Here is a 23,285-nt window from a genome sequence, read left to right on the forward strand (position 1 = left end):
GGAGAAAACAAGAGGCCTTGGATTCTTGGATCAAAGTAGGATTTTCTGTCATATCAAATAGAAATTCCCTTTCCTTTAAACTGAGCAGTGAGCAATTGTTTTTTAAAGCATCATGGTGCAAACAGATTAGATGAATCAGAGTAATACCATAATGGGGAATATGTATTTCCAGCTGAGATGGGAGAGAACCCAAACTATTGTGGAGAGAGAGGAAAGAGAGAGCGCCAGAGCCGCTCAGAGATGCAGAGGTTGAACTGGAGAGAGACAGAACTGGGCAGAGTTTTTAACACAATTGAGTAGGTTAGGAAAGGACCTTAAATAAGTCTATTTCAATGTATTTGTACATTCAAAGTGAATATTAGACTATATGTTGCTGAAACCTAGTCATTTGTGATGTGATTTCTAACCGAGCGCAGGCGGTGCTTTTACGCACGATGGAGGAGTTTTTACGCGAGCAGAATGGGAACGTCTCGTGGGCAGATTTGAGCTACAGAAACAACACTCATTTGGGAAACATCACCGTGAACCCTCTAAAGCGCAACGAAGACGTGGCCAAAGTGGAAGTCACCGTTTTAGTCCTGGTTTTGCTCCTGGCTCTCGCCGGGAACCTGTGCGTCCTGTGGGCGATCCGCACATCCAAGCACAGCCAGTCCCGGATGTACTATTTCATCAAGCACCTGAGCATCGCGGACTTGGTGGTCGCCGTGTTCCAGGTCCTTCCGCAGCTCATCTGGGACATCACCTTCCGTTTCTATGGGCCGGATTTGCTGTGCCGGTTGGTGAAGTATCTCCAGGTCGTGGGCATGTTCGCGTCCACGTACATGCTCGTGCTGATGTCCGTGGACAGGTGCATGGCCATATGTAAGCCGCTCCGCTCCGTGCGCAGAAGAAAGGACCGGCTGTACGTCGCTGCGTCCTGGATGCTCAGTCTGCTTTTCAGCGCTCCTCAGATCTACATCTTCTCGTTGCGGGACGTGGGTAACGGTGTGTACGACTGTTGGGGAGATTTTGTGCAGCCGTGGGGTGCCAAAGCCTACATCACCTGGATGACAATTAGCATATACATTCTTCCTGTCGCTATTTTAACTGTCTGCTATGGACTCATTTGTTTTAAGATATGGCAGAATTTTAACATGAAAACTAGACGGGAGCGCTGTTTGTCTCAGAGGGCTGCGCATCACCTGTCCCGCGTGAGCAGCGTCAGGCTCATATCCAAAGCCAAGATCCGCACAGTTAAGATGACTTTTGTGGTGGTGCTTGCGTACATCATGTGCTGGACCCCGTTCTTCTCAGTCCAGATGTGGTCTGCCTGGGACCCGGCTGCTCCCAGAGAAGGTCAGTTTACCAACAGGAATGTCATACCTTTTCAACGTGGCCCACATATTGTATGAGCTCTCAGATGAAATTGCAAAAATGACAATAAATATAGGCTATTTGTCCATCTATTTGATTGGCCCTAGTAATCAATAACAGTTGAAAGTCATGATATGTTTATAGCTTTGTGTCCACAGAGTTTACTCAGTATTTGCGGTAACCAATCTTCCTTTGGGAATTGCCCTTTCAAGTCCTGTCATCACCTTTTCTGATCATCTGATAAGTTTGTGGTAATTTTAATATTGTCTTAACATTTAAGCTCTGAGTCAACTGTGTTATAAGAAACGTTCAGACCTCTTAACCTCTTTTCTGACAAAATGAAAGCCATGCCATAAAATATAAAATATTATTCATATTTCCTGTATGTTTGTTGAAGGCCATTTTAAGGCCCTATAACATTGACAGCATTGACTCACCACTTGAGAAAATATGATGTATGAGATAATAGAACAGTCCAGCAGTTTTAAAGAGGACAATATGCAGTAAATCTCACCTTCTCTGCTGTTGAACTTGGACATCGTTCACTTTCCACATCAACCAAAGAGCAATGACTGGAAATATTTAATCTGTATTGAATCTTCCATGGACAGCCGTACTGGCAGATCTTCCCTGCCAGTGTGCATAAAATGTATGTGGCGTTAGCAACATTAGTCTAATTTATTCGTCTGTAAATTGAATTCAATAGACAAGAGCAAGTGGATGACCTGAGCTTTGTCAATATAAGTGCTTCTCAATGAATAATTGCTTCTTTATTGTACAATTTTACATTTAATGATTTGGCCTTTTCAGTTGTACCAGTCGTCTCAATTGATTGATGGGCTTGATCCATTTGTTTGTCTTGCCAGGCAAAAGTTATGGTATTTCATGTGAAGAGAGTTGTACAGAAGCCAGGTTATCAACCTCTCACAAATTACAATCCCAAAATATTTTTCTGTTTTTGAGGTTATAAAAAAAAATGCTATTTATATTGAAAACTGAACCATTGGCCAAGAGCAGTAACCCTTAAATATTGCAAAACCCATTTTAATTATGACCAAATGCAGAGATTATAGTTCAGTGAGCCAAGATTTGATGAATAATCCTAGCCTTGAACTTCCACTGCCATAATCCGTGGTTATATTTACTGCACAATAAACAAGTAAATCCATATTGGACTAATTTGAATGTTGTAAACGAACAACATGTGTATGACCAAAGGATAATAATATTCATGAAGGAAATTATGTTTAAATGTTATTGTTCACCCAATCAGCATTGGTCATGTTTACTTTGCTGAACCAGGCCGTACTCGAAATATCAATACAGCAATAGATCGTGATGGACGTCTTGGCAATATGCAAGATGTGTATTTTGATCATTTTAAATTAAATAAATAAACTGCGAAGTTATCCTGCAAACTGCTGTATCAAAGCTGAATTTGTTGGGCTGAAATGGTGACTGCACTTATTCACTTACGAATTGTTAATCATATGTAATCTAACCTATATTACCTATTTCAAAGAGTAGAGTTTAGTTATCTTGTTTAAAGTGCATATGATTAAACCACACAGTTTGACTATACATTTGACAATTTTGGTGATGTTTACAATGTCACTTCCTGGTTGGACATGAACAGCAGATACAACAGTTTTTCCCATAACTGTTACATAGCAACCATATTACAAACAAGGGTGCAATTATTTATACACAATAGTTATGTTATAACATGTCGGTGTAATCCCTCATTTGCCCAGGGGTGTTCCATTCTAGAAAGTGACTCAGTTGTAGTCATCTTGACTCTGTTTTTAGAAAAACTAAATGTTTTGACTCTCATCCAAGAGTCATTCTCAATCTGTGGATCTAGTCTGCTCATTCAGATATACAGTATATCATACTCTGGGTAGACCCTGCCGACCGAGCGGGACCTCCTGACAAAGGGTGTTTGCAGTCATCAGCCCTGTAATGCGCTATCAAAATCCTATTGTGAACTGACTTTCGCACCCTCCTCACAGAGTACCTGATTTGCATTCGAATGCCCCGGGCTACTCCCTCTGTTTTCTAAAAATAATGTCCAGATGACTACAACTGAATATTTTTCTACACCTGATAACACCTTTATTTTGTTGAGCCTTTGTTTAAAATTTGTCAGCGTGTAAATTGTCCCATCCCATTTTGAATGGTTATTGATGACATCACAGAGGGATTCTGTTTTAGAAGTCAGCACTAGTCATTTTCTGCTTTTATTTTTCCGTTTCTCTTCTCAAACTGCAACTTCTCTGACGTAAAACTATGGTAATTGTTTACCACAGGGACCATCCCACCAAACCAAGTAATGATTAGAAAACCATGATAACCTGCCACATGCACTTAAAGACTGTCAGCATGAGTTTGAAGCTAGTGTTTTTACGATTCTTTTATGATATGAGGCTATGTAACCAAATAGTGATAGAGGCAGGAACATGTCCCTAACTGCCCCCATATGTTTCCTCAGAAATGGCTTTCATCATCTCTATGTTACTGGCCAGTCTGAACAGCTGCTGCAACCCCTGGATCTACATGTTCTTCGCCGGGCACCTCTTCCACCAGGGGGCGCAGTGCCTCTTCTGCTGCTGTGGTCGGTACCTGGCCGTGTCCACGTGCAGCTGTGACCGAAAGTGCGGACAGAATTGTCGCTCGTCCACGCACGCCATCAAGAACGCGTGCAGCCAGCGGAGTTTGACGCACACCTCCAGCACCGGGGGACAGACCCAGTGACTGACAGGTTATGTAGCAGATTTCTGACTGTGGTGCACAGACTAAATTCCAACGAAAACATAAAACTCGTGTGATCTCTTGGCTTTTAAAAGTAAACACATTCTTTTGAGCTCAACACGTTTGATCCATCCATGCTACTTGTAATGTTTTGATGTGTATTTTATTCATTCTTTTCAAACCAAAATAGAATTTCAAACGTTGTTTTGTTGGTGTTTACTCCACACAACAACAGACTATTAATGATCCATAATAAAATGAAAAAAACAAAAAAACAAATGGACTTATACCGAAGTTTGTGATTCTCATATGCACATATGAGGTATAATAGGTCAAAATTAAAACTCACAAACTCACAGAAATGCTTGGAGTTAAATTCAATTCCATATCATTTCACATATCCATACAGTACATCTTTGCAGTTGTACAATGTAAACAAACCAATGCAGGGGCTCCCCCTACTGAACATTTAGTGTACATACACCATGTGTCACCACCTGACATTGACATGTACAATGTCTGTACTCTACAAACAGATTGTGGAAAACTGTATCTATTAGTATGTTATTATATTTGTGTTTATACATATAATGTGGGATACAAACATGTTTGTGGTTTGAAACTATTTGACACAACTGATACTTTTAATAACACAAAATATGTTGGTACATGTTTTTTCTTTGTGATGTAATTCAGACAGTATTTAGATAGCACACGAGTTAAAAATTACATTAAATATTGTTATATTTTCATAGTGTCCCCTTTTTGGCCCTCAAACCAACAGTTTTTGGGCAAAGCATGATTACAACACACATTACATTGTTATTACAACCTAAATTAAAAACATGACTTATTACAATACTTTGTCAATAGAAGTAATGTCTATAAGTAAAATCCTTACACCTCTTTGTGTAAAGCCACTTTGACTTTGCTGAATATCTTCCCCAGCGCTTCAAAGAGCGGATCGAAAAACGTGTGCACCAGCAGTGAGTAAATCTGCCCCATACACTGGAACTCTATGAGGCAGCTCCTGATGCAGGGAACCACAGCCCAGATGTGGCAGAAGGACAGGCAGGCGAACATGAACCCCCACAGCAGGGACAGAGGGATGCCCAGGACGGCCGTGAGAAGGCGATAGCACCAGTATTTAGACACTGTGAATGAGGTGTAGCTGGCCTTCCACACACCATCCAAACTGTGAGTGCCATGAGGCTCGGCAATCACATCCTCAAACTCCACCTAGAGAAGGGGAGAGGAACACAATGATTATGATTTGACAAAGAGGTGGGACACATATATGCGCATTTAGATAATATCTTGAATGCTGTTTTGAAGAGATACATTTGATTATATCATTTGTAGTTTAAAAAAAATCTGCACTTTTGCTATTAATTTTACAGACATTTCATATTTGTCTGATAATTAAACCTCATTGAAAATGTTTATTGACCTGCTTTAACACATTTCTGTTGGAATGACATAAATATATTGTTTTCTGAACATTCCAAAAAAGATTGATTTGTACATTTTACAAAATGTGACATTGTTCAGACTACAGACATTGTTAATGATCATTTTATTGTTTTTACAATTAACCTTTATCTAAATTAAATCAAACTAGTTCTTTGTGCATGTAATTATAAGAGTATAGCATCAAGATAAACCCTACTGGAAATCTCATAAATCTGATGAATAAGACCTGTTGAAGATAAATTATTGCTTTTAACATAGATACATGTGCTGATAAAACAAACTCAAAATGTAATGTCTAAATAACTATGTCATGTTACAATTTAAAATGAACCAGATACACTCAGAAATGTTCTTTTTTTTAAATCTCCCTTTACACAATAGTCACAAAATGCAATACCTTGACTACGTCCTGGTTAATTTGGTTGGGATCCCTGTTGATGAGGTCGATCTCTTTGGTGCGGCTGTCCCTCCTGAATTTCTGCTCTTCGTTGTGGTTCAAGTCAGGGCTGTCCATTTCTATTTCCATATAATAATCTAAAATGCTCCGCAGAAAACGCAGTGGCAGTTACAGAAGACTTGACTGTCCTTCACTAACCCAACGTTATCTCTTTTCAGAAGCTCATAAACAGACTCACGCCCATTGGCCATTCTTTTGGTACAGCTGTGACAAGTATTTCTTAAAGCAGGAAGCAGGCTCGTGTTGCATTTCACACCGCTCAATGAAAGTGCACGCTCCATGGTCCTATTTGTGGAGATATTTAAATCCGGGCTGTGCATTCTGTAATGGGGCAGTGGTCACTCACAGACGGGTAAAATGTTTGTGTGGCAAAAGAGCGAGAGAAGGTTGTTTTATTATTAAACTTACTTACTCTATGTACTTACTGTTACTCACAATTTTTGTGTAACTCTATAAGTGTGATCACTGTGTGTCTAATGCATGTTAATAAAGTGACATTTCTTTGGCAAACAGTCATTTGAGAATAATCAAATATATTATATTATCTGTTATAATGTACATTTCAAGTGAACATTACATATTGGATATGTACAGTTAACCCTTAATACATTATAATCCAACAAAATGCATTTAAGATAATCAGCGTTTCACTCATAAAAATTAGAAAAATGTTAACAGATGTTAAACATCAGCGCAGTGAATACCTGAATTTTTGCTTTTCAAATATTTGTTTTCAATAAAAAATAAATTCATATTGCCCTAAATGTCTAACAATATACAAAGGCTTTATGTTCAGTGTCATTCTTTAGCCAGGTGAATGCTGAATCCTCCGCAGCACCGTCCTGCACTGGTGAAGAAGGGTTGAACTATGACCTCCATCACAATACTCCACAAACTCTGCAGCCAACGAGAGCCAATCAGGATGCAATGGATACATGGGCCCACCATCCTAACACAGAGAAACACAGCTTCACACCACAACAATATATATGCTTCTGATTTGAAATTTGAAGCAATAAGACACGTTTAGTTTACAGGGTTAGGTAAATTGACAACTCTAGTGAATAAATGTCGAAGTGAATGGTTTTCTGTGTCTATGTCTCTGCGTTAACCCTGCCAAGAGCTGGCCCCTGTCCAGGGTGAACCCCGCCTAAGGCACAAAGTCACTGTGATAGTTTACAGGGACTTTTAGATGGCAGTCGCAAGAATAAAATATGAAGAAAGATGTATCAAGAAGCTGAGCAATACCAATAAGAAGCTGGTTTAGGTCATGGAAAATTACAGCTCTCTGCTTTGTTATTTGTCACCAGTGGCACTCTGACAGCAAAAGAGTAGAATATGGACTTCCAAAAGGAAGCTGTTTGAGTCTTCTTTTGTTTCCTGTTTTTATTAATGATTTACCTTTCCCGTCACAAAATTAACTCTGTTTTACTTAGTTCTGAAATGTGGTCTTCAGCATCACCAAACATTTTTGCAAAAAATACAAGTTGCTTAAAATAAAGCAGATTTTTTTTTCCTTTGTTGCTCAAATTACACTGGCCCTTAAAATCCCTGTTTTTATCAAATATTTTAATGCAATTCTTTGCAAGGCTACCATATATCATACATAATGTAATTTATTGATTATTAATATTAATTATTCGTATGGTTATAATATAAAAATATAATATAATATAAAAATATAATACTATAATATATATATATATATATATATATATATATATATATATATATATATATATATATATATATATATATATATATATATATATATTACAATGGACTACCTAATTGCATAGCTTCCAGCTAATGGGACCCATATTCTAAAGAAAAAATAAACAGCACGTTACCAAACCTCTATTGTTATAATTGAAATGAATTAAAACGTGTATATTTAGTTTTCTGTGTAAATCCAGTCATCTACATATCTCTTGAGTGCTCACCAGACGTGGAAGCAGCTGAGGAGTGCAAACAGCAGTCCTGTGATGACAGACAGAGGGATGGCCAGCAGCACTGACACTGCCCTGTAGATCCACACCCGGGACACTTCAAACAGGGCGTGGCTCCAGAGCCACACACGGTCCCCACTGCGCACGGACACCGGCTCAGCGATCACGTCCTCAAATGTCACCTAAGATAACATAATACAGTCACGTGTGCACCCTCAATGTATTTTATAATAAACCTTTTCTGATTCAGATTCTGTTTGCCTTGAATCTATATTGTGTTTTTATTGGAAAACATGTATTCTTAGCAGGCCTCAATTCTGACCAGCCAAGGGGTGATGATTTTGTCTGACACAGAAGATGTACAAGTGTCATTTTATGTGAATAGGTCCAGGAAGAAAGCTATTTACCCCAAAACGTAAAATCAGCATGTTATGTTATCTTATCTTATCTTATGTCATGTATGTATTGAGCACCATCTTATATGTACAGAACATTACTTTTTACGTTTGTGGTCCCAAACTACAGCTTACATCAAGGTGCATTTCGTCCCCTAGTTAATTGAGTGTGCGAATATAATAATAGAAATATATATATATATTTGTCACTCTTCAGCCACTATGGGACCAAAAACATGCCAGATGCTGTGTATGAGCAGATTATTAGTCTGTTTTCTGCGACTCCTAATACAAATTAAAGGATGTAGGCTACCTTGAGGGATTCATTGATGCCTCTCGGGTCTCTGGAAGTAATCAATGGCTTAGTGTCACTGATTTCCACCAACGTCGACGTGTGAATGCTGTCCTCCTCCTCTTCGAACGCAGGGGGCGCCTTCCGCCACAAAACCTCGGGATTCTCGCCGTTCTCAAACTCATCGCTGGAGTCCAAGTCGATCTCTACCTCCTCCGATTCCTCCCCTTTTCTCACGTTCTCCATAAGCACGCGCGGAGAAGAGGAAACGAGCCCAGCCAATGGACCAGAATCAAAGGTTTTGAAGAAGCCCCGGTGCTATCTGGCTGTGAGCGCGCCTGTGTTTGTGCGTGTGTTTGTGCGCGCGCCTGTGTTTGTGCGTGTGTTTGTGCGCGCGCGTGTGTGCGTGTGTGATTCCCGGGGTGTATTTTGGGAACGTTACAGAGCTCCAGTTGGTATTTGCAGATGGGCTGTCAACTGGAGATCATTTTCCCGAGTCAAACCGTGCGCAGGAGACGAGTGATAAATACAGTTGGGACGGAAATGGCCCCGTGGATTCAGATTGACTGGGAATGTATTCAGGACCGATTTAGATTCATGCAGTTTGTGCCTGTAGAAAAGGAGAAGACTATTTGGTATAACTTATGAATAACTACGCTCTTATATGCTTCAAAAAAAGCATGATCAAAGACTTAATTCATCATGAACAAATAGTTTACTAAGAATTATTCAACTACTTTATTACAAACTCCTAACTAACTCATGAATTAAGTTGCTATTAAGCCTCAATCATTCTTGAACTTTTTTAATGTATTTTTTATGAATCAGGTAATGCTTTATTGAGGCTGATTAAATTAAAACATGCTATTAAATGCATTATAATATAGTTTTAGTTATTATAAAGTAGTAACAACTATATATTTACTCGGTTGATGTAGGTATATTTATGTATGTTGTTTGTTTGCATTTATTTTCTTAGAATTTGTTTTCATATTCAAAGTTAGAGGCTTATTTACATACTACTCTGCTCAATAAATGTTGCTGAGCTTCTGCAGTGTAGAAATGTAAACAGCATAAACATCAATATCAAAGTTTGACACCAGATGACGCCAAAACATATTGCCACGCTCTACTCTTAGCTCTAAGCTTAGAAATACTTTCAAGTTTGAATAAAACAGCAACTAGATTGAAGTTGTAAATTCTACATGCTAAACATATACTTGCAATTGTATTTCAGTAATTCCGTTTGTTAATTGCCTTTAACACTACATGTGCTGACAATGCATTTCAAATCTGAGAGAGCGAGACACCTGCTTGTTCCCCCGGTGAGGAACATTCCCCTGTAACTGTGCTCATCCTGCTTCTGAATACAACATCCTCTCTCCTTCAACCTTTGGACCCATTAACCACTGCACCATTGCTGTTAACTGACTATCACCTTATCATTCAATTATGACAACTTTGTGTCTACTACCTGTTTTAAAATGTGTTGTGTGGCCATCATTATTGTCCTTGCCCGGTTTATTCACGGAATTTCCATGATAGTTAAACTCAATAGTAATAGTATGTAATGAAGTGGTTGTAGCCTCTATATGCAACGATAATCACACTAGAATTGAGATATTGAGATATTTTATGATTATGCCGTAGTTGAGTAGATCTTTGGGGGTATTTTTCAATTTTAGTTTTTCGTTATTATAACTACACATTGTATGTACTTCTACTTAAATAAAATTGGAGCCATAGTTAAATATACTTCATTACATTTAACACACAGAACAACACAGTATCACCTGCTCCGATTGACCAGAGCTCAGATATTTGTATTATGGTTTAACTTTAACTTCATTCAGCTTTACATTGTTTGATTAATCGAGGTTTACTTGACAGATCAAAAAATTACCCTGGTCCCTGGCATATATTCTATTCTTTAGATGAATCACCCCACACTTTGTCTCTGTCTGTCAAGTTTCTATTTAACAAAAGAGGGACTAGTACTAGTATTTATACATGTTCATCCAGGGGTTTCGTGGAGATGTGGCCGAACCAAAAATTATATACAACAATTTTTTTCAGTTTAATTTGCCGAGTTGTTTAATTAGACCGCAAGGATCAACAAAGAGCTTCAGAATGCTATATATAAGCATAAGTATTTTGAGCTGTGGCAGTGTAGACTGTTGACATAGCTCAGGAGACAGAGCTACGCTAATGGCCTCTCACCTGAACATATGGACTGTGTTTGTGTCCTCTGCAGAACAAGTGATGTCATGGAGATAGTGAGTAACTAAAGATTTTAAAAATACTTCAATTAAAGTAAAGTCTGTTTTTGTCTGAAATGTCCATGTATCAAGTTACACAGAATTAGATTTTAAATGTATTTATTTATTTTCTGTAAAGGATTTTTAGCTCGTAGGCTTTATTTACCAGGACCTTGCAGCGTGAAATTGTCAGAGCTGGATCAGAAATCACGGCGCTGCAGCCTGCCCACATGGCATGTGTGCTATCCACACTGTGGTGTGTAACGTTTCTGGTGGTGGTCCACCATCTACTTCTTGGAAATGGTCCACAATATGACATTTTTACCTCTGGTCACCTCTTCCTCACGCCTCGGGTCAAACTCAAACTAGGGAGCCTTCTGCGCACAAGTGATTCATCCAACAAAATGTTGTTAATCTAAAATTGTTAATGAATTCAAATAAAACCGAATTTATGCTGTTCTCCAAAAGACACTTAAGTAACACAGAAATATGATCTATTCTTACGCTTAATGGTAATATGATTGAATAATTTCCCTACTAGAAATACTTTGCCATCTGGATCGATGATAAACTCTCCTTCAACAAACACATACAAGAGCTAACAAACAATCTTAAAGCCAGATTGTCATTTTTCTTTAGAAATAAATAAGTGTTTTCATCTTAATTGTAGAAAACAGTTAATCCAGGCTACATTTCTTTCATTTCTAGATTATGGTGATATTATATGCATTCTACAGCAACAGTGTTAAAACCTCTGAACTCGGTTTATCGTTCAGCTTTAAGGTTCATTACAGAAGAAGGACACAGAACTCACCAATGTCAATTATATTCTAAAGTACAATCATTGGATGCAAGAACAGCACTGCCTTTTGTTTGTGTATAAGGCTCTAGTTGACATTTTGCCAGATTATTTATCATGTTTGCTGAACATCAGATTAGGTGTTCACTGCTTGAGATCTCAGGACATTTTTACAATCTCACCGTGTCAACACAGAAACAGGAAACACACTATATACATTTATCTCATGGTGTGTTTTTATGTATTTGTTCATTTTATTGATTGTTGTATTGAATGTTTTATTGGCATTTATTTGGATATCCTTTGTTTGTTTGTTTGTTTGTTTGTTTGCTTGCTTGTTTGTTTGTTTAATCTGTGTTTTTTTCCTTTTCTTCCGGATTTATTTGTTTATCTGTTTTCATTGGTCAGCTTCATTTAGAGCAAAATCAGGTTTGTCAGGCTCCGTGATATGTTTTCCCTTTCTTGTTCCTTGCAAGCAGCCGTGTTTGTTTTGATACCGGACCATACCTGCCCCTGACTGGCTAATCCACCTGTCAGTCATGACCATCTGAACTTGGTGAGATGAAACTGTGACCAAACGGCTATTGATCTATTCTGGACTTTTCAACAAACAAACAAACAAGCAGGTGACGTCACCAAGTCAAGTTACAAGTCAGATCTGTGTGACGCAGCTCACAGCAATATTTTTCAAAGAGATTTTTTGAGCAATAAACATCTGGTAGATAGATATGTTTAATGCCAGACTCTGGAACATTTAAGCTAAAACAATAATATTTACACCATCTGTCTGCTTATGGATTTCAGAATGATGACATAGCAATAAATAATTTAAAAGGGAATATCCAATCTTTTGAATGGTGAAAAGTACCCAGAACATTGCTTTCAATAGGAAGATGAAAGCCATAAATGTAATTTGTGAAGCTTATGTGGGTCATGTTCCACAGGCAGCACCTGTCAGTCCAGATGTGCACAGAACAAGAGGTCAGACGGTTAGCCGCAAAATCACACTAAATTCACCTAACTGATGCTGCAGGCTACGTAGCACTAGCATCTGGATATTATGCTAAACAATTCAGTCCAGTCTGGGCTTTAAGTGGCTTGTTCCTGGAAAAAAGCCTTGTTGTTCTCTTCATCCACAGCGGTCGCACAAGCACGTCCTTTGATTTGAGTGGTCGTCTCATTAAACAACATGCACCCAGTGCTAGCAGAGAGGTACATTTACCATTATTAGCCACTGAATAACAAAGAATAACAAAGATAATTTCCAATAGAGAAAGGGACTGTTTGATCAATATGGATGTATAAAAAGTGTGATAGTCTTGGAAGAATACAGGAGGCCCTTCACCTTAATTAGCAATGTTCTCTGTGAGGACCGCTCAAAATCCATACTTTGTGTCAATACATTATGTGAGTTTTACTTCACCATTCATTCTGTCTGTAATACAAAATAAAACATAGACAAATGTAAATTTTTGTTTCTGATAATTAATATAAAACTGTGATAAAATGTGAATATATGATTATATTTCTGTGATGTATTTTATCTGCATAATAGTGATATTTTATCTGCATCATTAGTCTAAGAGAAGAACGGGTGTTTGACAAACTGCATTTGTTTGTGAAGGTATCATAAAGATGGGCCAAAGAATGTTGCCCCAGGGGGGGAGTTGCACCCCCCCTTGCAGGCTTTATCTCTACGGAAAAATACCAAGTGCCTTGATGTGAGGCTGACCAATGAGAAATGTGACCCGCCTATTCCAGAATATTTAATAAAACCAACCAGCATGGGAAAAAACGAGGTGAGACGCGGGGGTGAGACGCAGGAGGGTCAGCCAGGCTCCTTACAACGGCCTGGCTGACACAGTCCCCGCGTTTTCTCCCATGCATGCCACACAAATGTCTGACGTTTCTGTGTCGTTTCATATTCTAGGTTGAATTGTGTTCTCGATGTGTTACGGAATAGCATCGGTGTATGTCTGATTCCATGACATTTTCTGGTCCTATCGAGCCGGACGACAAGCAGCCCTTCGCGGAGTTTGACGGGTGAATCGGTGAAGTCTGTGCACAGCTGAAAGAAGTCCACTTTTCCCGTGGCCGCCCATCGCACCTCAGTCTCCGCGAGGAGAGCGCGTCGTTTCGAAGCAGCAGGAGAACACAGGCGACAAAGAAGGTCAGACAAAAATTTTGTGTGTGAAAAAGAGTTAGCCATAAAACGTTTTTATGCATTAGTTTGATATTTACTGGAAAAATATTGTAGGCTTATGGACGAGATAAGTTTCTCACATAAAGCAAGGCAGTTAGGTATTACTGAGGAAATACCCAGTTTCATATTACTGAGGAAATACGCAGTTTAGGTATTACTGAGGAAATACCCAGTTTAATATTACTGAGGAAAGATGTTTGAATGTAAGCGCTGTGCACGAGCGAAGTAAGTAAGAGAGAAGTGTGAATGTGTGAATGAGGATTAATAAGTGATTAACTAACAAGTGTGAATCACAATTAATCATACAAGGGTCACAAGGCGTTATTCTGAGAGATCTAAAATTTGCAGTCACGGGTGAATCTTAAACACCACGTTTATGTCCGGAGGAATCTAATAAGGAATTTTCTCTAGAAGCTTGACATTGACCGTGTCTGTAAAGCAAGTAGCATTTCTCTCAGACGACCGAGACCACATAATGCCAGAATTATCACCCCAAACTGTAAAAAGACAAAGGAAAAGTCATAAGAGGATTTTGGAGGGAGACTTCCGGTGTTCTCAGATGACGTGGCAGAGAGGGGGAGATAAGGGGGGTCAACAAGGCAGGAGAAAGGGAAGAAAGCAGTTCAGAGGACGCTCTGAACTGATGAAATTAGGAATTAAACCCAGCTGGTTTTAAATTTTAGTATTTGAGAGCTCTGTAGAACAAATTTAAGGGTTTTGTTTGGATTGACAACAATCAATTATAAAGATTGTATTAAACTTGATAAGAGATGAAGATGAATTCAGATTTTTATAAATGGCCAATATTTTGGGGGAATGTGATCACAGACAGGACATTTCCTGTCCCCGACATAGAAGACAAAAGTTGTGTTTTTACGGTATCGTGTTTTTTGAGTGCACAGAACAAACCTACGTTTTGTTTTGTTTTATTTTTGGACTTGACAAAATTATCTTTTGGACTTATTATGTAACCATAATGCATGACTAGATGAAAGTACAGGACGAAAAGACAGAAGGGTTTTTATATTTAGGATCAAATGCAGGCACAGGCCTGGAAGTGATAATATGGGCAAATGAGTGACTACTGATGTTTTTGGACATAGGAGTAGAATGAGTAGTAAGTAAAGTGATAGTAAAAGTTATATCAGTAACTTATTTATTTGTATTATCATGAGGAAACCTTGTATTGCATGTAGACGTAAGTGAGGGAATAAGTTAAATAGTGACGTCCGATGTCCTCCTTGGAAAGACATGAATGGGTCATTAACTAAAGGCAACAGGACACCAAGTCATAAAGATAGCCAGATATAACAGGGGCTATTGACTGGCAAAGAATCTGGAGGACTCAGGATGGAGCAGATGTCCGTTAACTTTACGGATCACAGGGACACCAAGAGGTTACACCTCAGGGGGAGTTGACGTGATGAGTAATAAGGAGAAGAGTTAAAATTAACAGGGAAAGAATTTGACATTCTAAAGTAAATACCTGAACGATTGTGGAGATTCAATCAAGAATTGAATAGATTTAAATAAGACAATATCATCTAAATTTAGACGCTATAGAAGTTATGAAAACCAGTGATAACAGGACTTAAACATTATAGGACTCAGGTCGGAGCCAAGAGGGGTTAGACTACAGGAAGGGCCTGGGGGGAGTAAAATAAATTTTACGAGACCCGCAGATTACCTGAAGATAGTGAAAATTATAACCAAGGGTTTGAAACTCACCTGAAGCACATATAGAAGATTAGAACATATTACATTAGATGGGTGACTTTATTCAGGCCACACAAACAGAGGAGATGTGAAATTTGATGTTAAAAATTCTAAGTTGTGAACTGACCCTTAAGGCCAGCTCAACGGGGAATTATTGAGATAATTATTATTGTTTGATGTATTTGAAACACACACACACACACACACACACACATACATACACACACACACACACACATACATAAGTGTGATAGTCTTGGAAGAATACAGGAGGCCCTTCACCTTAATTAGCAATGTTCTCTGTGAGGACCGCTCAAAATCCATACTTTGTGTCAATACATTATGTGAGTTTTACTTCACCATTCATTCTGTCTGTAATACAAAATAAAACATAGACAAATGTAATTTTTTGTTTCTGATAATTAATATAAAACACATAAGTATCAATAGTGTCGCTCAGATGTTGCATTTAAGTGTTGACAACATTTATTTGACTATTGTATACTGTTGTTGTGTTCTTGGGCAAGACATGTTTTGTCTTGTGCTTTTGCCGTTTGTGTACATTGTATTTAGAATTGATGTATTAATGACATTGTTCCTCTCATCCAAGAGTAATTTTCAATCTGCGGATGTAGTTTGAGAACTCGGATTTGTATCTGCATAAGACCTGCCCACCAGGTACAACTCTTTTGAAGACAGTGAGGGGGAAAGTCTTAGGGGGAGAAGAGTTGGTTTGAAAGCGGAGTTGAGAAGGCCATTGTTGTTAAAAAAGAGGATCCCGCTTTAAACCCAAATGGAAGTTTAAGGTTCAATTTACCCATAATATACAGCAGCAATTTGAAGCCGTGGGGTGGGCTGTTAGGGTAACAAAGAAGATTAGTTACAGGGGAAACATAAAACAGTACTAACAATTAGATTAACGGGACCAGCTCTAAATCAAAGTTCTCGATCCGCAGATTGAAAATGAGTTTTGAAAGTGAGAGTCCAGATGACTTCAACTTCATTTTTTTCTTCAATGGAATCATTCTGGACAAATGAGGGATTACACCTCTTGTCTAAGAAGTTTTCCTTTAACACTCAACTTTGCTCATAATATCAAAATTCACTAATATATGTTTTATGTATCGGTCTAGTGCTACCTGTGTGACACCGCGTGACACAGTGTGACACAGTGTCCTGGTGAGGAAAATGGTCATAAATGTCCATTATGGTAATCTTTTGTAAATATATTTACCGGTGACAAGTATTAGTGCTGCCCTTTGAGTTGCTATGAAATGGTATTTTCTTCTTATGTAATCGTGTGCACTGGACCAGTCACTGGCTCTAAACTGACAGAACAGACATTGGATATTTGCCACTATGAAGGAAAACAGTATAGTCTGGTCAATGTGCACATTTATAATTCTGTAAGATCAGAGACATCTCCTACATGAACAGCCATGGTTATGGTTATACATTTTTACAGTTGTAATACAGTGTCTTGACAAACCAGAATAGTCCAGCCAAATCATTAAAGACATGTTATGCTATTTTTTGGTATAAATTTATAATATACATAGAGCAGTGGCTCTCAAACCTTTCACATCAAGTACCACCTAAGAAAACATTTATCTTTCCAAGTACCACCAGATTAAATCAGGTCTGAAACTGGACTCTTCTAGATATAAACTAGGACAAAGCCACGTCTAAAATGGGATTAAACAATATAATACAATATAAAAACTATGTTTGGGTCTGGATGACCCACAGGTGTCTGTAGTAGAATGCCTCCCCCTCCCTCCACAACATGAAAATATTTATTTTTATTTTGTGTGTGTTTATTTGTTTGTTTTATCTTTGTTTTTGTTGTTTTATGTTTAGAACATAAAAAGTAAAAAAAAAAGAAAAAGTGTTTTAAACAGCGCACTTTGAAGGGAGCACAATAATAGAGATAGGTCCATTGACTTCCTGTCAAAACTGCAGAAGAGATAAGCTCCGCCCCTTTGTCAAATGTCACTGTAGAAAGCAGAACTTTTTTAACTCACATGTTTTCATTGTTGAAGAAAAGGCTATGTGGCATTTTTTAACCTAACCAATCAGATTGTTTGGAATAACTGCAAGTAAGAACAGAGCAGAGGGTGAGGATAGGGGGTAGGTGAGAGGAACGTAGGACAATACAGGATTACTCAAACATGCATGCAAGCTTATAGCGAGGGAACACTGTTATAATATGGTTGAAAACTCATAAAAATATTTTTGACATTGGAAGTCCCCTTTAAAAAATAAAAAAATAAATAAAAAGCACACTTGAAAAACTGCAATGTAAAGGGAATTTATTTTTTTATGAGTTACTTTTACTTGACAGTGGTGTTGGGTGATTAAGTAGGTAAGTAAGTAAATTTTATTGATATAGCACCTTTCACAGACAGAGGTCACAAAGTGCTTCACAAAACACAGTATACTGTAGGTTTACTGATTGTAGGTGGGTCGGTGATTTTAATTGTCTAAAGCACCTTTCATACATGCTATGTATCAATAAGAAACACTGTCTTTATTTGAACAAAAAACAGACAGTCAGACAAGGCAGTTGATATAGCCTACAATATAGCAGCCTAGTATACAAAACTAGTATAGCTGAACCTAAGTGAACTCCTCTGGTATTTGTCCTGGTATCCTAAACCCACTCCGTCCCATCTGGTCCAGGGTGCTCCTGGGGGTGGAGGCAGTGAAGCTCGCCCTGGTGTCCACTGTGCAGCTTGTCCGGTGCAGAAACTGCATAAAGTTCTCATGACCTGAACCTTCGTGACTAGACACCAAATCTATGGGTTGTCCCGAGTAACATCGCCTCAGTTTGCACAGCTCCTCTCTGATCTGTCTGTTCAGAAGCCCATAGAAGAAAGGATTCATGGCAAAGGAGGAATATGCCAACCAGGTGACAGATTCATCCAAGTCATCTGGGATTTGTGATGTTGTGTTGACACTGACATGGAAGTGGAATGCAAAATAAGGCAACCAGCACACAAGAAATTGCCCCACAATAACTATGAGAGTGAGTGCTGCTTTGCCCCCTCCGAAAGGCCTATCCCGGACAAGTCTAAGAGGAGCAGTTTGTGTTGTGATTATAGTCGTCTGGCTGTTGATGGAGTCAGATCTTTGCTTGTTTTGCGTCCAAGAAGGCAGTGGTCCATGTTGGCGGGCAGCGACTCTTGCCACTTTATAAATGTTACAATAAACAGTAAAAATGACCAGCGCTGGTACAAGGAAACACATGACGCTGAAAAAGACAGAGAAGACTTGTCTGTGTTTACTATGGCCCCAGTGTAGAGCGCAGTTAGCAGGGGGGATTGTGCTTTGCCCACTGGAGGGGGGCCAGCTGAAAACCGTGGTCAACCCCAGAGCCAGAGAAGCGATCCACACTATTGCCATGACGACAGAGGTGAGGCGGAGGGTCATCTTCACCTCGTAGTGCATCGGGTGAACAATGTAGTAGTACCTCTCCACACTGATGACGGTGATGGTGAAGATGGAGGCCGCAACGAGGGTCACATTGAGGAAGATGTACATCTGAGATACATTTACAAAATGTGTTAGAATAATAAATACTGCAATGTGGTTGTTTATTCACTCTTTTAAAAAATATAATTATGTCTTCCCAAGCTTGACAAGCCTCTTAAAGTGCAACAATGAAGTCGTTGTTTGTTCACTTCATGACAGTTACAGTGTGAAGCAATAGTCTTTGTCGTAAGAGGTCCTAATGTGTGACAAATCTGTATAAGAAGCCTACAAGACATCTCTACAACATCATTTAATTCTGATCATTTCAGATCTCAGTTTAGTGAAGTAAACATTACTTTTGAACTATGATTCCAATATATTAAAGAAGACGGCATTGTGTTGTTTCTTGTTTTTTTGTTGTTTTAGTTTTTAATCCTATTAATATAATCTATAACAAACTGTACGTAGCAAAAGTATGAGCATTATTTAACATTTTGTTCATGGTAAAACAAAGCGTCAACCGTCTTAGCTCTATACTCGTGGCGACAGGAAAGAACAAAAAAAAGAAACAAAAGAGCAAAAAGGAAAACATATTGATGACTCAAACTGCACCACCAATTAAGGACTGGACCGACATTATTACTACTGTACGTACTATCGAGAAGATTACATTTGGACACATTTCTAACCTGACATTTATTTTGGAGTTTGTGTGCTTTTAATTTGATATCATGTGATTTTTTTCTTTTGTCTATTCTCTCTCTGGTCTTATTCCATTTCTTGTTTGTGTTTTTTGAAGAATTGAAAAATACAAGATGAATAAAGGCTTACTCAAATGTGCAGGAATCAATCATAATTCAATGCTGACTAAGTTAATGATGAGGAAACAGTTCATAAAAGTTAATTTGACATAATATTTCCCTTTTAAATGTTATAAATATTTATCTTTATATAAGATATATAACTTATCTTATATATATAACTTTATGGGAGTCTCAAGTGAAACCAAAAACTCCCTTTACCAGGAGGTCTCGCCCGGTGGGCAGGGCTTACTCAGAGTAGGGATAAATATCTGAGTTCCCAGACTCGATTCGCAGATTGAGAATAACTCTTGGATGAGAGTGGAAACGGTTTATTTTTCTAAAAACAGTGTCCAGATGACTACAAGTGAATCTTTTTCTACGACTTTATGGGAGGTTTGCATACAAACATCATACAAACTGAAAACCCACAAATCTTATGGTTGTCTTATGATTACTCCTTTCAACCGACAACAATCACTACTTTTGTTTATTTGCTTTGAGAGAGAAAACGCTAAACTTTGGGCCAGTTTTTATTCCATATGGATGTAATACACAAAACCTCTGCATTGTGACAAAGTTTACCATATAAATCTGACCAGCTTTCTAATAGGTTGTGACGTCACATAAACACAACCTTTTGGTGTCATGTATTTGGAATTTCGAGGAAACTAACAAGGTAATGACTACACGTGGGACAATGATTACCTGGCACTCCAAAACAGTGAAGAGTACCGCAGCAAAGTATGGAGAGCTGACTAGAATTCCCAGCGGCATCAGCAGCGCGGCACTCAGCAGGTCCACGGCACAGAGATGACACACAAACGCAAACTTCCTGAGGTGTGGGGCTTTGACAACCGCCACTAGGACAGCAGTGTTGGCCACAAGAGCGAGGATGTTCAAGATCACCATAAAAAATATACCAATCAGGCCCTTGATGGAGGTTTTGGAGGTGGGAGTGCTGCTGAGCTGCCTGCTGGCGAGTGAAGGCAGAGTCACCCATACTACGATACTGCCATTGTACTCAGGACTCACGAATGAACCGTTCTCCTCCATCGTTCATGGTCTTGGGCCACAAGCTGCATGGATCCCTGGAGCTTGTCTGTGTTGAAAAATAACAACAGTGTTGTTTTTAGTGTCAATGTAATGATTTAATACAAAGAAAGTCCAATCAATGTATGTTGAACTTGATCATTTACACAAATGTAACAAATGATCTAAACTTATTGATCCAAAACACCACAAAATAGTCACATTTAAAGACTACTTTCCCTATCTGATTTATTTTTTTGGCCTAGAGACTGTTCTTTGAAGATGTTGACGATTCTTTGTTAAACTCCAAAATAAAATCACAAAACTTAAATCACATTTAATTAACAGAACAAGTAGCTACAGGAATATAATTTTGTACTTCTACCCTTTCGGTCACCCTTTTGAGATGAAAGATACTGAGTGGGCTTGTGTTGTCCAGCTGCATGATTCTTTAGTGATTAGTATGAGTTCAGAGTCCCTGCTCGGTGCAATAAGAAGAAAGAGCCCTCACCAAAGAGACACAGATATGGGCCTGTGTCACAGCATGTTATAATAGTAGTACATTAAAGCTGAAAGAAAAATTAAAACAAATTCAGCAGAAAGAGGTATTCATTTCAAAGTGCCAATACAATTGTTATAGATTGCTTCCAAGAACAAGTTTAATTTTGGTTGATATTACCAGTGAATATATAACTCACCCATTAGGCCAGGACTTGCTCAGGGCAGTTGATCCTCAAACCAGTACCTTTAGATTGAACATTACTTTTTTCATAAACAGTGTGAACTGTTGACACCTTTTCTACCATGTACTTTGTTGTTAGTTACTTTCCACCTCTGATATAGAATTAATATTAAGCCCTCGAGGGGCAGGTTTCAGGCTGGTGTCCTAAATCCATGTGCTCTCTTACTGCCAACGAGTAAATGATGGAGAGCCGTAATCTCCTGCCGGAACACCCCTGCCATGTTTGATTTAACCTCAGGGGAAGCGGCAACATGTACATCCACATTATGTAAGGATGTGCTGCTTATAGTGTGCTCCTCCTGCACTGAAACATATCATAGACAAAAATATTCACACTTGAAAAAATGCATATGACTGCCAATCAAATTATTAAAGGACCTAAATGATTCCAAACCAAGATGTATACACAATATTGGGGTCTAAAGCAGGACTAAACCAGGTCTAAGATCCAGGTATAGGTCTAATCCTGGACAGCAGTTGGAAGGTGCTCAAAGTAACTTTTCTGGTGAGGTTCCACAACCAGCTGGTCTCAAGGAGATGGTATTGCTTTCCCTTACATGTTCAACAGTAAGTTATTTAATAAATATGTTTAATGCTATATTGTGTAACATTCCATGTAAACCAATAGCATCTCCATGGACACAAGGTGGCGGATTAGAAAATGTACTCCTTTAAGCATCAAAATAATAAAATGTAAAAATGAAATGTGAATTAAGCTTTGTTCAAATTAAAAACCCTTAAAGTTACAGCCATGAATGAAATAATATAAAACGTCTTCTTAACATTGATATAGTAGAACATTAAAACTTTCAGGCACAAAAGTAATATCTGTATTCTTAAATTCTTACTTGTTGTAATACGGGCTGTTCTTCTCTGGGATTTTCCAAAAGTGTTGCAAATGCAAAGACGTTTTATAGAGGAACAGATCAGACCAAAACCTCAAAAATCACAATTGCCTGATTAAGAAAAAAACTATCCAGATTCCTTCAAACAAAATGAAAATAAATAAATAATAGCGTGTCTCTGGGGATAGTGTCTCAGGGAGCAGTCTTGATATCAGAGGTGATGCGCTGCAGTGCAGAGACTGCACTGTCCAGAGAGGAGCAGGAGGGGGCGGGAACCTGGCTCATCAGGGGCGGAGCTGATGGTTCAGATCCTTCAGGCACTTCACGTCCCAACTGTCCTGTCTCCAAACACCACATTAAAAAATGTAATTAAAAGTATATGCATTTCAAGGTTTGATGTGGAAACAAAAAGCTTGAACTGACAGGGTTGTAAGACTCAGTGCTGACCTCTGTTGGATAAGCAAAGCCCCCACATACTCAATATTGACCCAGTAAATAAAACAAGGAACAGCCTTACTTTTTCCACTTTATTGAACCATATGTAACAAAATACATCCGCACAGTGAGAGGTTAATTGATTAACAAGAGATTATTGTGTATTACGTAATATCACAGTATCACTTTGTAATGCACAATTTGTCATAATGACAGGACACATTCTGCATCCATTATATTTTCAGTATATTACAGTCTAAGGCCTCTATATGACTATTGCTATGCACTGAATATAGTTACCAAGACAAAAG

At 38.5% G+C, this 23,285-nt stretch overlaps 4 protein-coding genes across 4 annotated transcripts; 1 reads left to right on the forward strand and 3 right to left on the reverse strand.

Moving 5' to 3' along the window:
• Positions 1 to 330: 330 nt before the first annotated feature.
• Positions 331 to 4,487, forward strand: oxtrb (oxytocin receptor b). Its single transcript, XM_072452445.1, has 2 exons — positions 331 to 1,335; positions 3,845 to 4,487. The coding sequence occupies exons 1-2, from the start codon at positions 435 to 437 to the stop codon at positions 4,105 to 4,107; spliced, it is 1,164 nt and encodes a 387-aa protein (XP_072308546.1). The 5' UTR covers positions 331 to 434; the 3' UTR covers positions 4,108 to 4,487.
• A 106-nt stretch (positions 4,488 to 4,593) lies between these two features.
• LOC140365867 (caveolin-3-like) lies at positions 4,594 to 6,472 on the reverse strand. The gene is made up of 2 exons (XM_072452447.1): positions 5,975 to 6,472; positions 4,594 to 5,343 (listed from the first exon to the last, which is right to left on the reverse strand). The coding sequence occupies exons 1-2, from the start codon at positions 6,101 to 6,103 to the stop codon at positions 5,002 to 5,004; spliced, it is 471 nt and encodes a 156-aa protein (XP_072308548.1). The 5' UTR covers positions 6,104 to 6,472; the 3' UTR covers positions 4,594 to 5,001.
• A 105-nt stretch (positions 6,473 to 6,577) lies between these two features.
• On the reverse strand, positions 6,578 to 9,032 carry cav4a (caveolin 4a). Its single transcript, XM_072452446.1, has 3 exons — positions 8,692 to 9,032; positions 7,978 to 8,165; positions 6,578 to 6,983 (listed from the first exon to the last, which is right to left on the reverse strand). The coding sequence occupies exons 1-3, from the start codon at positions 8,914 to 8,916 to the stop codon at positions 6,833 to 6,835; spliced, it is 564 nt and encodes a 187-aa protein (XP_072308547.1). The 5' UTR covers positions 8,917 to 9,032; the 3' UTR covers positions 6,578 to 6,832.
• A 9,093-nt stretch (positions 9,033 to 18,125) lies between these two features.
• On the reverse strand, positions 18,126 to 22,597 carry LOC140366252 (probable G-protein coupled receptor). The gene is made up of 3 exons (XM_072452917.1): positions 22,543 to 22,597; positions 20,629 to 21,022; positions 18,126 to 19,189 (listed from the first exon to the last, which is right to left on the reverse strand). Exons 2-3 carry the CDS (start codon positions 20,974 to 20,976, stop codon positions 18,266 to 18,268), a joined length of 1,272 nt encoding a protein of 423 aa, XP_072309018.1. The 5' UTR covers positions 20,977 to 21,022; positions 22,543 to 22,597; the 3' UTR covers positions 18,126 to 18,265.
• Between the last annotated feature and the right edge of the window lie 688 nt (positions 22,598 to 23,285).

The sequence above is a fragment of the Eucyclogobius newberryi genome, unplaced genomic scaffold (assembly GCF_026437365.1).
Source record: "Eucyclogobius newberryi isolate DKJ021-1_F unplaced genomic scaffold, fEucNew1.0.hap1 SCAF_19, whole genome shotgun sequence".
NCBI classification, from domain to species: domain Eukaryota; kingdom Metazoa; phylum Chordata; class Actinopteri; order Gobiiformes; family Gobiidae; genus Eucyclogobius; species Eucyclogobius newberryi.